Source organism: Ranitomeya variabilis, chromosome 3 (genome assembly GCF_051348905.1).
Source record: "Ranitomeya variabilis isolate aRanVar5 chromosome 3, aRanVar5.hap1, whole genome shotgun sequence".
NCBI classification, from domain to species: Eukaryota; Metazoa; Chordata; class Amphibia; order Anura; family Dendrobatidae; genus Ranitomeya; species Ranitomeya variabilis.
In genome coordinates this window covers 209,040,307-209,063,830 of record NC_135234.1, presented here as the reverse complement: position 1 = coordinate 209,063,830, position 23,524 = coordinate 209,040,307, and the positions used below count along the sequence as shown (strand labels likewise).

The 23,524-nt window shown below is 42.8% G+C and overlaps 1 protein-coding gene across 2 annotated transcripts in view; it reads right to left on the bottom strand.

Annotated features, from left to right (window-relative positions):
* CNTN2 (contactin 2) overlaps positions 1 to 23,524 on the bottom strand; it is a 94,439-nt gene that overhangs the window by 36,500 nt on the left and 34,415 nt on the right. For both annotated transcript variants that reach the window (XM_077295069.1, XM_077295070.1), the window contains exons 3-10: positions 20,357 to 20,498; positions 20,067 to 20,242; positions 19,482 to 19,577; positions 17,237 to 17,446; positions 16,739 to 16,841; positions 12,054 to 12,229; positions 4,636 to 4,772; positions 4,132 to 4,261 (exon numbers count right to left, since the gene is read on the bottom strand). In XM_077295069.1, coding sequence (XP_077151184.1) covers positions 4,132 to 4,261; positions 4,636 to 4,772; positions 12,054 to 12,229; positions 16,739 to 16,841; positions 17,237 to 17,446; positions 19,482 to 19,577; positions 20,067 to 20,242; positions 20,357 to 20,498 — 1,170 coding nt within the window. The remainder of the gene's footprint in view (positions 1 to 4,131; positions 4,262 to 4,635; positions 4,773 to 12,053; positions 12,230 to 16,738; positions 16,842 to 17,236; positions 17,447 to 19,481; positions 19,578 to 20,066; positions 20,243 to 20,356; positions 20,499 to 23,524) is intronic.

Genomic DNA, 23,524 nt, shown 5'->3' with positions numbered 1-23,524 from the left:
CCCGTGACAAGGAAGGCCACCAAAAGGATCTAGCCACCAAATCCCTGGTACCAAAGATTCCAGGATGACCAGCCAACACCGAACAATGAACCTCAGAGATAACTCTACTAGTCCATCTATCAGGGACAAACAGTTTCTCCGCTGGGCAACGGTCAGGTCTATCAGCCTGAAACTCCTGCAGCACCTGCCGCAAATCAGGGGAGATGGCAGACAAAATTACCCCCTCTTTGAGAATACCAGCCGACTCAGGAACTCCTGGAGAATCAGGCACAAAACTCCTTGAAAGGGCATCAGCCTTCACATTCTTAGAACCCGGAAGGTACGAAACCACAAAATCGAAGCGGGAGAAAAACAGCGACCATCGAGCCTGTCTAGGATTCAACCGCTTGGCAGACTGGAGATAAGTCAGATTCTTGTGATCTGTCAAGACCACCACGCAATGCTTGGCTCCTTCAAGCCAATGTCGCCACTCCTCGAACGCCCACTTCATAGCCAACAACTCTCGATTGCCCACATCATAATTGCGCTCAGCAGGCGAAAACTTTCTAGAAAAGAAAGCACATGGTTTCATCACCGAGCCATCAGAACTTCTTTGAGATAGAACAGCCCCTGCTCCAATCTCAGAAGCATCCACCTCGACCTGAAACGGGAGCGAAACATCTGGCTGACACAACACAGGGGCAGAAGAAAAACGACGCTTCAACTCCTGAAAAGCCTCAACGGCCGCAGAGGACCAATTGACCACATCCGCACCTTTCTTGGTTAAATCAGTCAATCGTTTAACAACACTAGAAAAATTAGCGATGAAGCGACGGTAAAAATTTGCAAAGCCCAGGAATTTCTGAAGGCTCTTCACAGAAGTAGGCTGAGTCCAATCATAAATGGCCTGAACTTTAACAGGGTCCATCTCGATAGTAGAAGGGGAAAAAATGAAGCCCAAAAATGAAATCTTCTGAACTCCAAAGAGACATTTAGACCCCTTCACAAACAAGGAATTAGCACGAAGGACCTGGAACACCATTCTGACCTGCTTCACATGAGACTCCCAATCGTCTGAAAAAAAACAAAATATCATCCAAATATACAATCATGAATCTATCCAGGTACTTTCGGAAGATGTCATGCATAAAGGACTGAAACACAGATGGAGCATTAGAAAGCCCGAATGGCATCACCAGGTACTCAAAATGGCCCTCGGGCGTATTAAATGCTGTTTTCCATTCGTCGCCCTGTTTAATACGCACAAGATTATACGCCCCTCGAAGATCTATCTTGGTGAACCAGCTAGCCTCCTTAATCCGAGCAAACAAATCAGACAGTAGCGGCAAGGGGTACTGAAATTTGACGGTGATTTTATTGAGAAGGCGGTAATCTATACAAGGTCTCAGAGAACCATCCTTCTTGGCCACAAAAAAGAACCCTGCTCCCAACGGTGACGACGACGGGCGAATATGCCCTTTCTCCAAGGACTCCTTTACATAACTCCGCATAGCGGCGTGTTCTGGCACAGATAAATTGAACAGTCGGCCCTTCGGAAACTTACTACCAGGAATCAAATTAATAGCACAATCGCAATCCCTATGAGGAGGTAGGGCACTGGATTTGGGCTCATCAAATACATCCCGGTAATCTGACAAGAACTCAGGGACTTCAGAAGGATGGGAAGACGAAATTGACAACAATGGGACATCCCCATGTACCCCTTGACAACCCCAACTGGATACAGACATTGATTTCCAATCCAATACTGGATTATGGACCTGTAGCCATGGCAAACCCAAAACGACCACATCATGCAGATTATGCAACACCAAAAAGCGAATATCCTCCTGATGTGCAGGAGCCATGCACATGGTCAATTGAGTCCAGTACTGAGGCTTATTCTTGGCCAAAGGCGTAGCATCAATTCCTCTCAATGGAATAGGATACTGTAAGGGCTCCAAGAAAAAACCACAGCACCTGGCAAACTCCAAGTCCATCAAATTCAGGGCAGCGCCTGAATCCACAAATGCCATAACAGAATAGGACGACAAAGAGCAAATCAGAGTAACGGACAAAAGAAATTTTGGCTGTACCGTACCAATGGTGGCAGACCTAGCGAACCGCTTAGTGCGTTTAGGTCAATCAGAGATAGCATGAGTGGAGTCACCACAGTAAAAACACAGCCCATTCTGACGTCTGTATTCTTGCCGTTCAGCTCTGGTCAAGGTCCTATCACATTGCATAGGCTCAGGCCTCTGCTCAGAAGATACCGCCAAATGGTGCACAGTTTTGCGCTCACGTAAGCGTCGATCTATCTGAATGGCCAAGGACATAGACTCATTCAGACCAGCAGGCGTGGGGAATCCCACCATAACATCCTTAAGGGCTTCAGAAAGACCCTTTCTGAAAATTGCCGCCAGGGCACACTCATTCCACTGAGTAAGCACAGACCACTTTCTAAACTTCTGACAATATACCTCCGCTTCATCCTGACCCTGACACAAAGCCAGCAAGATTTTCTCTGTCTGATCCACTGAATCTGGTTCATCATAAAGCAACCCAAGCGCCAGAAAAAACGCATCTACATTACGCAATGCAGGATCTCCTGGTGCAAGGGAAAATGCCCAGTCTTGAGGGTCGCCACATAGCAAAGAAATAATGATTTTTACTTGCTGAATGGGGTCACCAGAGGAGCGGGGTTTCAAAGCAAAAAACAGTCTACAATTATTTTTGAAATTCAGGAACTTAGATCTATCCCCAGAAAACAAATCAGGAATTGGAATTTTGGGTTCTAACATCGGGTTCTGAACTACATAATCTTGAATGCCGTGTACCCTTGCAGTGAGTTGATCCACACAAGAGGACAGACCTTGAATGTCCATATCTACACCTGTGTCCTGAACCACCCAGAGATTTAGGGGAAAAGAAAAACAAAACACACTGCAGAGGGAAAAAAAAATGGTCTCAGAACTTCTTTTATTTATTTATCTATTGAGATGCATTAACACTTTACGGGCCAGCTGTACTGTTATGATGACCTGGTGGTTAGGAGCACTAGGAATGACCTGATGAGCAAACTAGTAATACAGGACAAGCTCTGGGAAGTGGGAGCTCTGCTGACCGCAACCCCTAATCCTATCACAACAACTAGAAATTGCCGTGGAGCGTACCTGACTCTGCCTAGATGCCTCTTCACAGCCTAAGAGCTAACTACCCCTAAAGATAGAAAATAAAGCCTAACTTGCCTCAGAGAAATTCCCCAAAGAAAAAGGCAGCCCCCCACACATATTGACTGTGAGTTAAGATGGAAGTCACAAACACAGGAATGAAATAGGTTTCAGCAAAGGAGGCCAGACTTAACTGAACAGACTTGAGGATAGAAAAGGTATCTTTGTGGTCAGCATAAAAAACTACCAAAAAACCACGCAGAGTGTGCAAAAGAGACCCCACACCGACTCACGGTGTGGAGGTGCCACTCTGCATCCCAGAGCTTCCAGCTAGCAAGGCAAAATCATGATAGCACGCTGGACAAGAAAACAGTGGTAAACAAATAAGCTAGCAGGGACTTAGCTTTTGCTGGAGTAGACTGGTCATCTGAAAGATCCAAGAGAGAACTGAACCAGTACTAGGACATTGACAGCTGGCATCAGGTAACGATCTAAGTGGAGTTAAATAGAGCAGCCAGCCTAGGACTAAACGAGGTCAGCTGAGGAAGGAACCTCAGAACCAGCAGCTCCACTCACAGCCACCAGAGGGAGTCCATGGACAGAACTCGCCGAAGTACCATTCATAACCACCGGAGGGAGTTCGAGAACAGAATTCACAACAGGAGTGGCCTAATACATAGCACCTTTGCTCCCCCTGGTGGCCAGAATGTGAAGTGTAATGTGTGACTGTGATACCTAGTCAGGTGAACTCCTTTAGTGCCATCAGACGTACCATCACTCCCCTTAGCGGCGGAGCGACAGTACTGCAACGACCAGGACTCTGGGGCGCTGCACTAGGATGTTTTTCATACTCTCACTTTTAGTAATTAGGTCCAGGAGCAACCAGTAAGAAATTGACCATATGGGGGTAAACTTTTTCAATATGGCAATGTTCGGTGGTGCGAAGACAGCATTCTGTTATTTTCTCTCTGTTATTCCTTACCTTGGACTGTGAGCTCTGCACTTGTGTAAATGGTGCCATGCTTGTTTCCTGCCACACACTGGTACATGCCGGAATCTTTTCGATTTAAATTGGTGATTTTCAGCTGCCCATTGTTCACTTCTATTCTTGCCTGTTCCAGAGTAGAAACATATTTCTTATAAGCTGGACTAACTAATCTTCAGTTAATACATGGAAAAGAAACACTACCATTACAATATTAACTCTTGTGCTATATTATTATTGGCCTGTGGAGATTTATGCAGCAGAACGTGACCTTCCACATGCTTACTGCAGGCACCCAGGAGCGGACACAAACTGAAGAGGGCCCATGTGGAAGAACAATAGCTCAACATAATGGAAAATTCTGCCTGCTTTTATTTATTAGGGGACCCCTTATTTTTAGGGCAGCTTGCACCAATGGTATGTCCGCCCTTCATGTACCTACTACATACGATATATTTACATACGCATACTACACATATATTTGCTTCAAACTTTGCTCACCTGTGACATTAATGGTTTTCCATCTCTTAACCAGCGTATCGTGGGACGAGGTTTTCCAGATGCTGCACAGTTCCATTGAAGGTCTGAATCAATTTTCGCTTCAGTGTCAGAGATAATTTGGAGCCACTCTGGCTGTGCTGTTAAGTAAAAAGAAAATGATCCATGTAACCACATACAATGGAAAGAATCTATACTGGAACTGGATATTACATACAATATTTATGGTTGCTAGAATAGTGCCAACATACTCCATAGTGATACATAGAAATTATCACCATTTATGTCAGTCTCTTTCTCCAGTGGGTCACACAATCTATTTTTCCTATTTTTGACACATTCTGTGGTCAATTTAATAGGAACCCTCCTAATCACGCAAACACAAGGAGAACATACAAACTCCATGCAGATGTCCTGAAGTGTAGGCATGGTAAACATCTAAATTCAATATGTGATACCATTTGTTTTAATACATGAATTCATGAATTCATATAGTATAGTACAAACATTTCCACTCACACTGTACAAAATCGAATATTTTTTGATAATGAATATTCATTCCAATGCACCAACTGCTACTAATCTATTGCCTTCGAACATGATCAACCCTATATAAGACTTGAATTTTCACTCCTCCTTATTGTAAATCAAATTGTTAAATTAATTTCTATTTACATTACACAATTTATCAAATTTGAACGAGGATCTTTTTTGCTCCCCTAAACTATTTCATGCTTGATGGGATGAATGTGTGATTTTGTACACATCATTCAGTAGCTCAATCCATTCACATTACACAATAATTGTGAACGATGGGTCGTTAACATTAGAATCTGGCAGATTATCTGACAGTGTAAATGTAGCTTATGTCTGTGTCAGAGGGACATAATCTCAATAGATCTCTGTATTTAAACAATGATCATTGGTGCAACCTAAGAAGTTAGGTGGCCCATTTCCACCTCCAAAGTGGGTGGAATTGTGCATTATAATGACTGCAAAGGGCCCATATATTGTTCTTACAAAAGGCCCTTCTTCTGTCTGTGTCCGCCAGTGGATCTTTTCACTGACACAAAGGGTATTTGAAGGAAAAATTTGCCCTGGCTGCATTACTTTTCTAAAAATGGTTAATGGGGTTTAGCAAAAGAGTGCATGGCCAGCCATTACACCTCAGATTTACTATAGTATATGGCAGAAAACCTGAAAAAATATGTAGCTGATCTAGATGTGATTTGGTAGTACAAGACAGCTTAAAGATATTTTAACAAGTCAAAACTCATTCCAGTGTATATAATGTTCAGGGATACTTATGCTGTGTAATTTCCCATGCATAGGCTTTTGGTGGATGGAGTTTAGATACAAAGACCAGTCCCCATTCCCTGAAATCTTTCCCTACTGCTAGAGTTGGATTACAATTGATAACAGGCTGTGAAAAGCAAATTAGACAGAAGTGGTCTTCCCTGGTGCATTGCACTTTGGAGGGATTTTTCAGGAGTAAGATAACATCATTTTTAAAATGTAATTTTAGATTCTATTTTGCACAATAGCTATAAAATGACATCAAGTTGTCTGAAAGTATAGAGGCCATTTAAAGGAATACTTTAATCAAATTAGAAGTGATTTGAATGTTTAGAACTGATGATTTGAAATTACTCAAATACTTTCTACTTGAAACTTCTATCCATTTTACTGCTGGTTCTGATCCCCAAGAAATACACTTTTATTTTGGCTCTCAATACAGGAAAAAGCAAAGCCAACTCCCTAAGTCAGTACACAAATTGTGTATCAAAGGGCTAACAGTCCATCTAAGTTCAGTGGCCAAGCCAACCCTCATGGACTGGGTTAGCTATTGAACTGATGCAATCAACCAGTTGCCTTCATACATATCACTGGAAGGGGAAGCTCTCTCCTGTAACTTGACCAAAGCAGTGTGAAGAAGTGAGATCAGACCATTGTTCAGTTTGAATCACATCCAAACCATTATTTATTTGGTCAATTTTGGACAACCCTTTAAATTCTCTATGATGAGTATTTGGAAAAAAACAAACATATGGTCAAATACGCCCAAACAAAGATATATACATAAAAAAGAAACACCTCTAAGGAGAGACAACATGGAGCAATAAAAGAACCGCACATGCCATAAATAACTAGATATAATTTTATTGAAATATAATTAAAAATTCTATATAAATTTGTGAGAGGTGCAAGGAGAAATACAAGAAAGGTGAGGGAAAAAATTATCTTGGCAATAGCATTGTTGAAATGCAGTATATTAGTTGGAATTTCATAACAGCACAATAATTGATAATGAACAAATGATTAAAAGTTGCTACAAGGAACCACGTTATCATGATCTTTTTATCAGTTTGCACAATAATAGGGATAATAAATAACACAATACAAAGGAGAAAAATAATAAATACTATAGTAAAATGCAATGTGTATAAAAAGTAATTATATATAAGAAATAAAACTGTATGAAAAGCAACTGGCCCTAGTAATCAGATGACAAGTATAATCTTCATGCCCCTAAAGTAAAATACAGTGCTTACCCATAGCAGCAGTGGTTGCCACATTCCCATCCTGAATTGACATATGTTTCAAATCTAGTTTTTCAAGAGCTGGTGGTATAACATGTCCTGCTCCTTTGTATATGTTCTTCAGTCCAGTGGGACGCCAGCTAATTTTCACATGGAAACTTTTTTATGCCCCCTGTATCTCTGCATCCATTTCTGGCTCTTAAAGTCAGAATTGGTTTCAGAGATGCAGGTGTATGGCGAAACAAAGTGTGTATGTGTGGCACCCCAGGAGTTCGGCTACCACAGTGGTATTACCTTCCTTTCGGGGAGGGTGATGCCATGCCTGGAAACGAGGAGGATCCCTTTGACAGGCAATCTGTACATGCAACATGTTCTGACTCCAGGACAGAAGGGGGAGCTCTAGATCCGGTTTCAGGGGAACTTTCCTAGATAGATATATATTCTGGCTTGCAGAAGAAGTTAGTTCAGTCTGGAGATTGTGTGAGACAGAGAAGGAGGAAGGAGCACAGGAGAAGTGAGGAGCTGGAGGAGAGCAGCGACTGGGCTCCCTCCATGCTAAAGCGCAGGAACCGGACACCGGGAATCCGAGGCTGTGTGGGACTGTATGCCCCACAGCAGAAACTGGAGGGCAGGAGATTGAAAGTAACTTGCCCACATCTACACCCTGAGGTACAGCAACATACAGAGCCCGGAGTCACCGTGAATAGAGACCTCTATAAAATGGCTTGCGTCGCCTACCATGCAGGAACTGTCCTAGAACAGAGCATGAGAAAGGACCTTGAAAGAAGCCATAAGCAACAAGTGACTTTTATACTTCGCATAGTGGAAGGCTCCCAATCTGATCTGGCAAAAGGAATTCAACACGTTTCCAGGCTGCCTGGACTTCACCGTCACCTGTTGCTGGTACCCTGGACTGTGGCCGTGAATCACCAGTAAACAGATAAAGAGACTGCAACCCTATGTCCTCTGATTACTTCTGGCACCACTATTACTTCTGGCAACCCTATGTCCTCTGATTACTTCTGGCACCACTCTATCTTTGCTGAATAAACCGGAAGCCCTGGGGACCAAGCTTCACATGTGGGAAGCCATACCATCTTTGCTGCAGTGCCATCACCCCCAGAGAACCCCTTTAAGCAGTGTCTGTCATCCCTGACCGAATACCACAGGTGGCATCACGAACATTTTTATTTCTAAAAACCCCTTTAAAAACATTCCCTTTAATTTAGACTCCCAGGGCCACTGACCGGGTCACTGCAACTGTGACCACTCCTTTAATGACGACCGGATTTTAATGTCTATTGGATTGTGGTATTTATTACCCCTATTATTATCTAACCTGAAAAAAGATCATGTTAACATTGGTCCTTGAACTTATTTTAATCATGTGACCAATATAAATTGCTGTGCTGTTACATTATTTTTTTCTCCATCTAATATTTGTGAGATGTACTGTATCCCAACAATGCTATTGTCATGATAATTGTTTCCCTCTCCTTTCTTGTGTTTCTCCTTGCTGATCTCTCATTAAATTACATAGGATTTTTAATTATATTTTAATAAAATTATATCTAGTCATTTATGGGTGGTTCCTTTATTACTCAATGTTGTCGCTCTCTGTACAGTGGGGAAAACAATATTTGATACCATACATTGCCGATTTTGCAAAGTTTTCCCACCTACAAAGAATGGAGAGGTCTGTCATTTTTATCATAGGTAGACTTCACCTGTGAGAGATAGAATCTAAAAATTAGAACCAGAAAATCAAATGGTATGATTATTACATAATTAATTTGCATTTATTGCACCTGTTTGAACTTATCATTACCTGTATAAAAGACACCTGTCCACACACTCAATCACACTCCAACCTCTCCACCATGGCCAAGACCAAAGAGCTGTTTAAGGACACCAGGGACAAAATTGTAGACCTACACAATAGTGGAATGGGCTAGAGGACAATAGGCAAGCAGCTTGGTGAGAAGGCAACACTATGACTGTCAATCTTTTTCAGTCTGGGGCTTCATGCAGGATCTTGCCTCGTGGGGTAAGGATGATTCTGAGAAAGGTCAGGAATCAACCCAGAGTTACATGGGAAGACCCGGTCAATGACCTGAAGAGAACTGGGACCACAATCTCAAACATTATCGTTAGTAACACACTACGCCGTCATGGATTAAAATACTGCAGGGTACACAGGTCCCCCTGCTCACACCAGCACCTGTCCAGGCTCATTTGAAGTTTGTCAATGACTATCTGGATGCTCCAGAGGAGGCATGGGAGAAGGTCATGTGGTCAGATGAGACCAAAATAGAACTTTTTGGTATTAATTCCACTTACCGTGTTTGGAGGAAGAAGGATGAGTACAACCCCAAGAACACTGTCCCAATCGTGAAGCATTGTGGGGGAAACATCATACTTTGGGGGTGCTTTTCTGCAAAGGGCGCATGACAACTTGAAGGGAATATGGATGGGGTCATGCATTGAGACATTTTGGCCAACAACCTCCTTACCTCAGTAAGAGCATTGAAGATGGGCTGTTGCTGGGTCTTCCAACATGACAATGACACAAAACACACATCCAGGGCAACTATGGAGTGGCTCCAGAAGAAGCATTTCAAGGTCCTTGAGTGACCTAGCCTGTCTGCAGACATGAACTCAATTGAAAATCTTTGGATGGAGCTGAAACTCAATGTTGCCCAGCAACAGCCTCGAAACCTGAAAGATCTGAAGATCTGTATGGAGTAGTGGGCCAAAATCCCTGCTGCAGTGTGTGCAAACTTGGTTAAGAACTAAAGGAAACATCTGACCTCTGTAATTGCAAACACATGTTTTTGTACCAAATATTTAGTTCTGTTTTTCTATTGTATCAAATTCTTATTTCATGCAATAAAATGCTAACTAATTATGTTAAAATCATACAATGTGAGTTTCTGTTTTTTATTTTGAGATCCTGTCTCTCACAGTTGAACTGTAACTACGAAAGAAATTACAGAGCTCTCCATTCTTTGTAGGTTGGAAAACTTGTGAAATCGGAAGTGTATCAATTACAGTGGGGGGAAAAAGTATTTAGTCAGCCACCAATTGTGCAAGTTCTCCCACTTAAAAAGATGAGAGAGGCCTGTAATTGACAGCATAGGTAGACCACAACTATGAGAGTCAAAATGAGAAAACAAATCCAGAAAATCACTTTGTCTGATTTGGCAAGATTTATTTTGCAAATTATGGTGGAAAATAAGCATTTGGTCATTAACAAAAGTTCATCTCAATATTTTGTTTTATATCCTTTGTTGGCAATGACAGAGGTCAAATGTTTTCTGTAAGTCTTCACAAGGTTGGCACACACTGTTGGTGGTATGTTGGCCCATTCCTCCATGCAGATCTCCTCTAGAGCAGTGATGTTTTGGGCCTGTCGCTGGGCAACACGGACTTTCAACTTCCTCCAAAGGTTTTCTATGGGGTTGAGATCTGAAGACTGGCTAGGCCACTCCAGGACCTTCATATGCTTCTTACGAAGCCACTCCTTCGTTGCCCTGGTGGTGTGCTTAGGATCATTATGAGGCTGAAAGACCCATCCACGTTTCATCTTCAATGCCCTTGCTGATTGAAGTAGGTTTGCACTCAAAATTTCACGAAACATGGCCCCATTCATTCTTTCATCTATATGGATCAGTCATCCTGGTCCCTTTGCAGAGAAACAGCCCCAAAGCATGATGTTGCCACCCCCATGCTTCACAGTAGGTATGATGTTCTTTGGATGCAACTCAGCATTGTCTCCTCCAAACACGACGAGTTTTGTTTCTACCAAACAGTTCTACTTTGGTTTCATCAGACCATATGACAGTCTCCCAATATGCTTTTGGATAATCCAAATGCTCTCTAGCAAACTTCAGATGGGCCTGGTCATGTACTGGCTTAAGCAGGGGGACACATCTGAATCCCTGGCGGCGTAGTGTTACTGATGGTAGCCTTTGTTACGGTGGTCCCAGCTCTATGCATGTCATTCACTAGGTCCTCCTGTGTGGTTCTGGGATTTTTGGTCACCATTCTTGTGATCATTTTGACCCCACAGGGTGAGATCTTGCATGGAGCCCCAGATTGAAAGAGATTATCAGTGGTCTTGTATGTCTTCCATTTTCTTATTATTGCTCCCACAGTTGATTTCATCACACCAAGCTGCTTGCCTATTGCAGATTCAGTGTTCCCAGCCTGGCGCAGGGCTACAATTTTGTTTCTGGTGTCCTTCGACAGCTCTTTGGTCTTCACCATAGTGGAGTTTGGCATGTGACTATTTGAGGTGGTGGACAGGTGTCTTTTATACTGATAACAAGTACAAACAGGTACCATTAATACAGGTAATGAGTGGAGGACAGAGGAGCCTCTTAAAGAAGAAGTTACAAGTCTGTGAGAGCCAGAAATCTTGCATGTTTTTAGGTGACCAAATACTTATTTTCCACCATAATTTGCAAAATAAATCTTGCCAAATCAGACAAGGTGATTTTCTGGATTTGTTTTCTCATTTTGACTCTCATAGTTGTGGTCTGCATATGACATCATTTGCACGCCTCTCCCATCTTTTTAAGTGGGAGAACTTGCACAATTGGTGGCTGACTAAATACTTTTTTCCCCACTGTAATTATTCTCCCCACAGTAGGTTATATTGATATGGGAGTATTCTATCCAGTTATTTTCAGGTATATATTTATGGGGGAACTTGTTCAATAGAGATATGTTCCTGTGGTCACCTAATAGTGAAATGAGGTTCATCTCCCAAGAGTTTGGATTTCTGCCTAGAAAATTATCTAAGAAGCTTAATTTAATTCAATGGAGATTTATGCAAGCATTTAAAAAATAAAGATGCAGTGTACAATGATATCTTACCTTGCACTATTACACGACCTTGATAGGTATCTCTGCCTTTAGAGTTTTCAGCTTCACACTCATAGGTTCCATCATCATCAAAGCTGACACTTTCAATGTGCAGAACGGGGTCTGAGGCGAACCACTGAGGGGGCTGTGATGTATCCACCTTCCTCCATCGAATACGAGGCACTGGGCTATAAATATTATTTCATGATGTAAATGAATTCTAATCTAGTCCAAACTAGTAGGAGTTTGATTGTCTACCTACCACAAAGCATCATTATCCACTCTGATATAAATCTATTATATGGAGATTCTTTTTAAGTCATTATTTCTGGTGGAATAGTACAGAGGCATCCTGACATAAGAGTAGTGACATACAGTAAGTGGTTATGGAAGTGTGTTTCCCACATGACTCCTTGTCTTATACACCTTAAAGGGAATCTATCATCAGGTTTTTGATACCCCATCTAAAAGCAGCACAATGTCGAGGCAGAGCCGCTGATTCTAGCGATGTGTCACTTATTAGGCTGCATTTTGTAGTTTAGATATAATCACTGGTTTATCTGCTGCAGATCAATCTCTGCATTCATCTTCTGAATGTGGAGCTCTGTACAACTCCACCAACACCACTGATTGGCAGCTTACTGTGTACACTGCGCATAGGCAGAAATCTGCCAATCAGTGATGGAGGCAGGGTTACACAGAGCTATGAATATGGAGGGCTACATGACAGCAGCAGTTTCACTAGTCCTCTAGTGATAATATCATGCTGATAAAAAAGTGATTGTATCAAAACAACAGCAAGGAGCCCAGTAAGTGATACATTTCTGGAATCAGGAACTGTTTCTACACTATGCTGTTTAGATTAGGTGGCAAAATCCACCCTCCTATCCCACCACCCCAGCCAGCCATTTGGTGCTCCATGCTTCCTTTCACTACTTCCATGATCTTCTGGCACTGGGTAGGCCTCTTGTACATCATGATGCTTTGCCATCCTGACAACTAAGGTCTATTCAGCACTGTGAAGATTGCGGAAAAAGATATGAGTGGTGCAGTGGCCGAACAGGTAAGGTGAGGTGAGTAATTTTTTTTAACCCAAGTTTATTATTCTCTGGGGTCTTCATTAACTTTGAATACATTTGATGCATCCAGGGGTGGGATTCAAATTTTTAACAACAGGTCCTCTAAGTCGCGGCGGCCGGAATTTTGGCCACGCCCATTTTCAATAACCCCGCCCATACTAATAAGCCACGCCCAGTGGCACGATTCTCCAGACTCTGGGAGTCTGGAGAATAAAAAAAAACCTCTCAGGGTGATTGGCAAAAACCTGGCCATAGTATGAGAGGTAAATTAAGGAAGTGGAAAATCCCTTTAATGTCTGTTTGAAATCTCAATTTTATTGGAGGAAATAATTTGCATAGATTTTAGGACTTATTGAACATGATGTAAAAATCTGCAATAAGTTATGGATTTCTTCTCAATTCCAACCTAAGCAAAGGGACGTTACAAAAGTGAAATACAACCTGCAGTGAACACGACCATGGATAGAGTGGGAATTCATGCTGTTAGGATGGGCATGCCACAATGTAAAAGCTGCTAATAATTTCCATACATCTATTACACCCACAGAATAGGTGATAACTTGCTGACCGGGGGGGGTCCGGCCCCTGGGACTCTCACTGAACCTGAGAAGGTGGCTGTGACATGCCCCGACAGAATGGCGTGGTGGCGACCCATGCATGCCACCCCTCCACACATTGGCTATGGGACTGATGCAGAAAGCTGAATGCTGTTCTCCTGAGGACTGGCTAATAACTTGGATTGTTGAGTTTAACCCTTTAAAGTTCTGTTCACATTGATGTTCGGACACTCCATCTGACTGTTCTGTTTAAGGAACAAACAGAATAAGTGATCCGCTGTATCAGGTATGCCAGTGGAGACGAGAGAGGCCTCATTGATAGTTATGGGGTTTGTTTGGATTTGGTTTCTTAAGGACTTTTTTCTGTTCTAAAAAAACCAGACCCAATCATGATCACTGGGGCCACTCTGTCAACAATGAGCACGAAGGATGCAGCAGATCACGTATTCCATTTATTGGTCCCTAAGACAGAACAGACACCGGGAATGTCGGCGCACCATGTGATCAGAGCCTTATTATAGGAAGATGGCAGACGCCCCCGTGCATTGCAGCTTGCGGAGTGCGGGCAGTGTAGCTGCACATCACATATTACCCGAACGACAGATGATTATCATGGATGCATTGTATACACCGTATCACCAAACACAACCATCATTAGCCTGCAGCGAGGCAAAAGCATCATCCATACGGCGGAGAACAACAACTGCAACCACCGGTATAACCAGATACGTACACTCGTCAGTCTATCTACACAACATCAATATACAGGTCCGCTAGACACCTGCACATACGGAGGTCTGTAACTGGGGGCACTGACATTTCTCCACTTCCTGTCACTAACCCCAATGAAGAAAACTACCATCAGTTTCTCCCTAGAATGGAATGGCTGCTACCAGAGAACAGTAGAGCATGAAGGCCAGATCCTGCACACAGTGTGGAGAGGAGCACAGGCAGCCATCTTAAGGTACCGTCACACTAGGCGATATCGCCAGCGATCCGTGACGTTGCAGCGTCCTGCATAGCGATATCGCTATGTTTGGCACGCAGCAGCGATCTGGATCCTGCTGGGATATCGCTGGTTGCAGGGAGAGTGGACGAACTTTCTTTCGTCGCAACTCTCCCGCTGACATCGCTGGATCGCCGTGTGTGACGCCGATCCAGCGATGTCTTCACTGGTATCCATGGTAAACATCGGGTTACTAAGCGCAGGGCCGCGCTTAGTAACCCGATATTTACCATGGATACCATGGTAAAAGTAAAAAAAAAACACTACATACTCACCGTCTGTTGTCCGTCATGTCCCCTGGAGCTTCCCGCACTGACTGTCTCAGCGCCGTCCGGCCGTAAAGCAGAGCCCAGCGGTGAACCTGCAGTAACAGCGGTTCACCGCTGGGCACCGCTGTTACGGCCGGCCGGCGCTGAGACACAGTCAGTGCGGCAAGCGCCGAGGGACATGAAGGACGACAGAAGGTGCGTATGTAGTGTTTTTTTTTTTTTTTTACATGGGGACTTCGGCATCGCTGAAGACAGTTTCAGCGATGCCGAAGTCGCTTGGTCGCTGGAGAGAGCTGTCTGTGTGACAGCTCCCCAGCGACCACACAGCAACTTACCAGCGATCACGTCGCTGGTCGCGATCGCTGGTAAGTTGCTTAGTGTAACGGCACCTTTACATGATGCGGACAGTGATCGGCACAGCACAGCTGCAGGACAGGAGAGGTAACTAGTGACAGATCTGCTGCCATCACCATCATTACCAGGGGACGCTCCGCTCAGGGTCTTCTCCGCCCGGTGACAGCTGCGGCCCGAAAGGTGTGAAGCCCCCGTTCCTTGCGGTAGATCAAGGCCTCGCCGCTCGTACAGTCAGCGGCTGCATCCTCGGCAGGGTCCGGACCCCGGCCCTTGCAGGCTCCGCTGCGCAGCTGTTGTGGGTCCAAGCACTGACATCTGTTACGTCATCACCCGGCGCGGGCTCTGGCGCATTGGTTGGAACAGTTGGCAGCGGGAGGGGACAGAGCCGTGCGCTGCCTGCTGTAGCCATGCGACCCCGGAGCGGCAGCCCGTCACGTGCCTGCTGTCAGTTGCTATGGCCCCGGGGGCGTGGCAACCATTTTCAATTACCGGAACGCTGGCAGATAGAAATTTTAGTAAACGGCTGCCCCGTACCGGGTCGTACCGGCTGAATCCCACCCCTGGATGCATCTCAATTACCTCTGCAAAATGTGAGCACTCTGCCAAATTCTAATTTTGGCAGATTCATTAATTTCTATTTAAATTATACTTTTTTAATTTCGACAATGTATTTATATATTTTTATTTCTGACGACGATATTAAAAAACAAAAATGTTGCAATTTACACACTAGCCACAAAGCCTAATATTAGATTCCTACTACATGTTGGGCACATGGACATTAACACATGATACTGTCTCAAACCCTACTGAACTGAAATATTTAATGAGCACATTCTCGTTCAAGCCAAATATGATTGTGAAGGAAGGGGAGGAGGTGAGCTGTGACATCACCTACTGTGAATGGTGGCTCCTGTGTTATTTATTGTATAGAGAGGTGTTACCATTCATTTTCAGGCCATGTTCACACATTGAGTATGTGGTCAGTATTTTAGCCCAGTATTTGAAAGTCAAAACCAGGAGTGGGTGATAAATGCAGAAGTGGTGACGTGCTTCTATTATACTTTTCCTCTGATTGTTCCACTCCTGGTTCTGGCTAACAAATACTGAAGTAAGAACCTCACCAAATACTCAATGTGTGCACGTGGCCTCATCCTGTCTGTACTGGTAACGAGACTGCAGAAAACTCATCAGGAGGCATGAATCTAGTATATAAGGCCAGGTGGTCAGTGTAAAGAGTGTAAGATTTCATAATTTTGTTTAAGACAGGATATGAAAACTAAAAATAAAAACATTAGAAAAAAATGTTAAAAAAATACATTTAAAGTAAAATCTTGATATAAACAAACATTTTCTCCTGACAGTCACTTTAAATCAGTGTCTTAGACCATTTCAGTGTTTTTGTGCAGATAAAAAAATTGAAGCTACTTACTTTCCAAAGGCGAAACACTCCAATGTCACTGACTGCCTGGAGAGAGTATATGTCTCCGCTGGGAAGCGCACTTTAATACTGGGGGCGTATATCCGTGGCTCTGCTGTAAGATCAAGTAGATAAAATTAACCACATTATTTAACGAACTAAGACACGGTAATGATTGTACTAATGAAGGTGTTTATAGAGCTAATGTTTGGTTTGCAATATGTATATTACATGGGATGGTGGAAAATAGACGTATGTCAATCAAGTCCAACTGACAGATGGGAGAGAATATATATGGCGATCGATATAATATATAGCATATATACACTTAAACTGGGGACATGGTTGTCATATGGGGTCAGTCAGTCAACACTGAATAGATTCTTTAGTGATTTCAGAGATAAACCATGAAATAGCCAAAAGGACTAATGTATATATCAAACATGTAGGCTATGTACCAGCGGAATTAACAGCAACAAGGGTCAGGAATAACTGAGAAACATAACTGACCTTCTGGAGTGACACTAAGTGGAGTAAAGCTACTATAAACGCTCTTAGTTGTAAAAGCAACGTGGCTGGTGGTCAGACAGGAGTACTCCCCTTCATCCTGGGTGTCTGTCCTCGCAATGTACAAGTTTCCAGTTACTTGAGAAACAAATCGCCTGCTATCAGTCGACAAAAACACTGGGAACTCATTCAGCAGCCATCTGTATGACAAACCTGTAAGACATTGCAACAAAGGTAAAATTACTATAATTTCATGTTCAAACTCATTTTTTTTTTAATAATATACATACAAATTCAAAATACAAATCTGCAATTTTTTCACTATTGTACGACAGTTATTTTGATCTATGAAATGCGCTAGTTAAGATTAATGTGTGAGGGGGGAACTTTGTGTATGATGGCAGGCACTTAAATTTTTATGTTGTCCTTTTTTTTTCTTTTATGCAGTGTCTTCCTACAGGTCGGAAAAGATGTTAGGACTGGAGGCTTTTTTATCTATTACAGTACTTTTTTCTTCTACATTTGGGATTGCCATAACAGCCCTAGAAACAGAGTGACACTGCCCTAATAAATAGTAACTGTCACTGTCATGGTGGTGCTAGGTCTCCACAGGCCCAGCATTCACAGGATCACTGGGCTCAATGGAAGCATCAATATCTTAGTAGTGGTAAACCCCTCTAAACTTTGGGTGAATGTCTCTAAATAGCAAACAGCTTTAAGGCCACGTTCACACATTCACTATTTGGTCAGTTTTTTACCTCAGTATTTGTAAGCCAAAACCAGGAGTGGAACAATCAGAGGAAAAATATAATAGAAACATATGCACCATTTCTGTATTTATCACCCACTCCTGGTTTTGGCTTACAAATACTGAGGTAAAAAACTCACCAAATACTGAATGTGTGCACGTAGTCTAATATGTAAACTAAATGAGGACAATTGTGTATCGATATGTTAAAACAATGTTACAAAGCACAATCATATGTCATGTACAGCACCATGGAATCAATGGTGCTATATAAATAAATAATAATAATAATTATAAGCAACCTAATGTGTGATCAGCATTCTGGATTTAATTCCAGCTGTTTAGAAACCAAATATCATCTAAAACATGAGATATAATAAATGGAAAACAAAAAAGATATGTAAAAACATATAAAAAATTTAATTGACCCCCCACGTATCATTTTCTCAGTTAAAAAAAGGCAAAAAAACACAAAACAAATTTGGCATCACTGCATCTGTTAAAACTTTGATCTTTCAAAATATAAAAGTATTTAATCCATATGATAAATGCCATAAAAAGAAATGAAAATGACATAGCAGTTTTTCAGTCCCCACACCTAAAGTTAAACGAATGGTGTCATTCAAAACTACAATGCATCCTGTAAAAAAAATACAAGCCCTCATATGGCTATATCGAAAAATAAAAGATATGACTCTTGGAACAAGGGGAGGAAAAAAAATTAAATTGCAAAAGCGGAATTTATCCCACTCAGAAAAGGATTAATGACTGGCAGTGAATCTTATGTCACTAATTTTACCTGATATTTTTTTCTAAATTCTAAATTGCTTTTTATGTCTGAGATTTATTATATATTCTCTATTTTGTATTTTTAACATAAAGCAAAAAAAACTACCGTAAGCACATTTAGCCTCGGCAGTGTATTTTTACATTTTAATAATTTTTTTTTTACAGGGCAGAATAGACTCCCTTGTGCCACCTGTGAATGGATTTACCCATTGGCATATTCCAGTGATAGGACTCCAGGGTCAGCAGATGTTCAGGGATGTTCCTCACAGCATGAGATGTGACACCCGCTATGTGGCTGTAAGGATTAGCAGGTGACGAGGGCTTTCTCCTCGCTTTGCTCTTTGTTCTAACACTTTACTTGTTTCCCTAAGCTCCTGCCATCTCCATTTGTTTCATAACATTTTTGAAGGGCATAGCAAAGAGGGCTGCAGCCAAAAGGACAATATGATGTGACATGTCTGGGAGAATATCAGACGATCAGGACGCATTCAGATGGTTAATACACAAGGGTAAGGGGTGGGTAACTTCTGCCACTCTCATCTCTGGGCTGTGACCCTCATCCATATAGGCCATAATAGCTGTAAATATACATAGAGAGCTAAAAATTAATTGAATAATAAAATTAATGTATCACGTTTTATCAAACACAATATGATGAGTTGGTGGCAATACACACAGAGCGAAAGGAGAACAATTCTGGCAGATTATTACCGGGGTAGTGCTGTGGAGGATTACAAGGCAACATAACTCCCCATCCTTCTGTTATTTTAACAGCATCTCTGTCCTCTGGTGGGAATTCATGCAAATCTGAGATACAAGACAAAAAAATGAAAGATTTTTTTTTTGCTAATAATTTTTTATAAGCCAACAAAGCATTAAAGGGAATCTGTCACCAAGTTTTTGCATGATGTAGATGCAGAGATCCAGATTCCAGCGATGTGTCACTTACTAGGCTGCTTGCTGTCACTTTCATAAAATCACTGTTTTCTTTGCTGCAGATCTAGCAGATGTTTGAATATTGAACCCTCAACACCACTCAGAAAGTCATCAATCAATGGATGAGGAGGGGCTATATAATGCTCATGAATATGGCTACATGGCACCAGGTTTACTAGTCCTCTAATAATAATATCCTGCTGATAAAACTGTGATGTTATCAAAAGTACAGCAAGCAGCCCAGTAAGTGACACATTGCTGGAATCAGGATCTCTGTTTCTACATTATGCTGTTCTTAGATTAGGTCACAAAAACCTGGTGACTGATTTCATAGTAAAAAGATTACTTTAGGACACTCACATCCAAAGCGCAGTGAGACTTCATGACTAAGCACGGCACCCCTTGGGTTGGAGGCTACACATTGATAGGTTCCTGTGTGCTTCGACTGTGTCGGGTTCGAGATTGCCAGGTTTCCTCCTACCAGTTGGTAAGTGGAGTTTGCCATAATGTTGACCTCTGTACCATTCAGCCTCCACCTTCAAATAAAGGGAGAGAAATATATCTAACTTCTAGTAATTGCAAATTGGGAACAACGTTCATGATATATCATCTCCATTGGGTAAATCTGTGTTGCCATCGTTGGTTAATACCTGTAAGTGGCAGAAGGGATGGCACGGGCACGGCAAGCCAGGGTGAGTTGTTCTTCTGACCCCTCTGGGTACAAAGTGTTCTGTGGCTGCTCCTCAAATACCGGTCCATATTCTCCGTTTGATCCTTTGATGGGGTTAAAAGCTAATTGGAAAAATAAGTAATTGTCAAGGAACAATAGCAGTTGTATTGAATCTAGTTTTTTGTATGGTTAGCACTAGAAACAATTAGATTAAGTTCCCACATTGAGCTTTTAGTGAGTTTTTGACACTATGGATTTTCGTTGACACAGCGTCTAACAGTTCCAGCAAAGTAGATGGGATTTATAGAAATCTGACCTTTTTTTTCACACTGCATAAACTGACCTGCGGCACGGGTTTGAAATCCACGACATGTTAATTTCTCTTGCAGGTATGCTGAGCTTTATGTGCGGATTCTCCCCATAGAATTGTGCGGAAAATACAAAGATTAAAAAATGCATTTAATCCGCATATCACTATATCAATAAAGTTTTGCCAAATGCCAGGAAGTATCAAAAACAAAGCAGCTTTATTTAAAACATGACACACCAAAACGAGGTACAATTGCGATAAAAATTAGCACAATGAAAAAAATGCAAGTCAAAATTTAAATTTACCTGTTAGGTACTAGAATACAACAGAATATCGGCAACATCAAACATTTACCAAAAGCTCATTGTGGGAACTCAGCTTCAAAGCAAGGGCGAACATAACCATGTAGCCATAGAGGAGGAGAACAGGAGCTAAGGGGTCCCCTTGTACCTCCAAAGCAGGGGGAATTGTGCTTTGTGATGAGCTATTGGACTGCAGAGGCCCATATGTTTTTCCTGTACAGGGGCCCCCTTCTGTCTGTATATACTAGCACCTCAAAGGAAAGATAATCAAATCTTATATGTGTTGGAATTCATTGTCTTCAAAGTTCCCATATTGATCTATATCCTTTATTTCTGTTATTCCCACAAGGACAATTTACAATAACCTCATTAACCTCTGTCATTATGCTCTGTCTGGCAGTAAACATACAGAGCTAGAATCTACAAGGGACTCAATTAATGGAGGTTCCAATTAGAAATATTCTATAAGGAAGGGTTTCTGGCTCTTGTAACAGATCTCAGAGTAGCCCTCTCTATGAGGGTTGCAGTAGTCAGATCACAAATACTTCTTCCATCTGTGCGGCAAACACATGCCTCTCCATTATGAACGAGGAAGTCTCTATGATCACTATTTATAATTATGGATCCTGTATTTCATCAGTGGGAGCACAATGAGCATAGTGCATGCAACAATGGAAGTAGCTTACATTGCAGAATATCCTCCCTATAGTTTAAGTCTTTTAAGCTGGCAGTCGGACACTTAGTGGTTGGGAGATAAACTTGAAGTGATGCTTTTGTACATATAGGAAAATGCTCCAGCACACTAAGTGCTGAGAGGGGTTAATTGGGCATGACTGAGTGTGAGCTGCAGATGAGTTGGAAGAGAAGAATGCTTATCATATCTCCACCCCTGGGTGTGGTTCACTTTGTATATTGAGAGCTGTTTCTTTTACACAGGCCTGTGTGTATGGAGGTGCGCAGATCTCCTGGACTGAATGCCTTTGCTAAAAAGACTAAGAAGCTGGACTCTAAGCCAGGTGGGCTAAACAGCACTATTGTATAGACTTGTTACTTTTTGTTTCACCTTGTGCCGGACAAAGGCTGCATTTATGTTTTCTGGTGACCTGGTTTATGAGGACTGCAATAAACCAGCCGGACATTAAATAGAAACGGTTCCTGTGTCTACTTCTTTAAGAAGCTGAGTGAGTCGACCTACCACAGTCTTTATAAATATAATATAGAAAGTATTTAATATACAGTATAGCGAGTGCAGTGCCCCCACTGCCGCAGGGCCGAGGGGTACCCGGTACCGGGCCTCTGAGTCTCTGCTCTGGGGTTGTCACGGTGGCTAGACCCGGTCCGTGACCCTGCTGAGGGGCGCACAATAAAAGGTGTGAATGGTGGTGGTAGTGCGGTGCAGTAAATAACGAGGACACCAGGTTGCAGTCTCTTTACCTCTTTACTGAAGGCTTCTGAGTCCTCAATCCGGAATACGGTTAACCGGGCTGCGCAAGCCTGGTCGGTCCGATGGCACCTCCAGAGTTCCCTTTGCAGGTGGAAATCTGTGCCTACCTTCCTGCGCTTGTGTGTTGTGGTCCTCCCCTGCTGGGCTTACGGGATAGTCCCCACAACTGTTGTGTCTGTTTCTCGTGTTCCCTCACAACTCGATTCTGATGTTCTCCCTCTACGTCCCCCTGATCTTACGGTTAGGACGCACCCGTATGACGGGGAGGCTCGGAGCTCTTCTGGGACTCCAGCGTCGCCCCACTCCTGTTGTTACCCCCCTGTGTCTTCCTGGGTCTGGGTGAGACAGCCCGCCTGTAACTGACTGTCCTGCCATAGGTTTGAAGTTTGGCTTGGAGCTCTATACTTCCTCGGCGTTCCGGCCACCGGTTATGCGCCTCAATAGGATGTTGCCTCGTCTTACAGCACGACTCCTACTGGTATTCTCCTTGTTGCGTTGATCTCGTTTCTCACTCAGCACAATATACCTCGCTTCTTGTCCTTTCTTGGGGTACCGCCGCTATATCGTGCAGGCGCGGTCCCGTAACGTTCTTCTCTGTTTGCTAGGCCTCTGTCAGGATCCCACCCCTGACAGGGACCCCTCTGAGTCTCTCCCCGCAACACCCTCTGCCACAGGGTGCTGCCTGTTCAATCCCCAGTCAGCTTTCTCTTCTAACTTCCTGCCTAACCCCCAGTTTTACCAGATTGTGAGGAGTGGCCTAATAAATAGAACCCTTAGCTCCCCCTGGAGGCCAGACTGTGAAATGTATTGGTGTCTGTGATACCTGGTCAGATGACCTCCTTCAGTGCCATCAGACGTACCATAGCCCCCCTTAGCGGTAGAGCCACAGTACTGCAATGACCAGGACTCTGGGGCGCTGCACTCCCCCCCGGTTAAATCCAGTACTCCTGGACTGGGAAGAAAACAACAATACATGTCAGCAAAAAGACATACAATTTTGAAAATGCAAGTACAAGTAAACTTTTTAACAGAGCTTCCCTTTATGGGAGGTGAGGACACTTGAACGTTACAAACATGGTTAAATACTTTAAG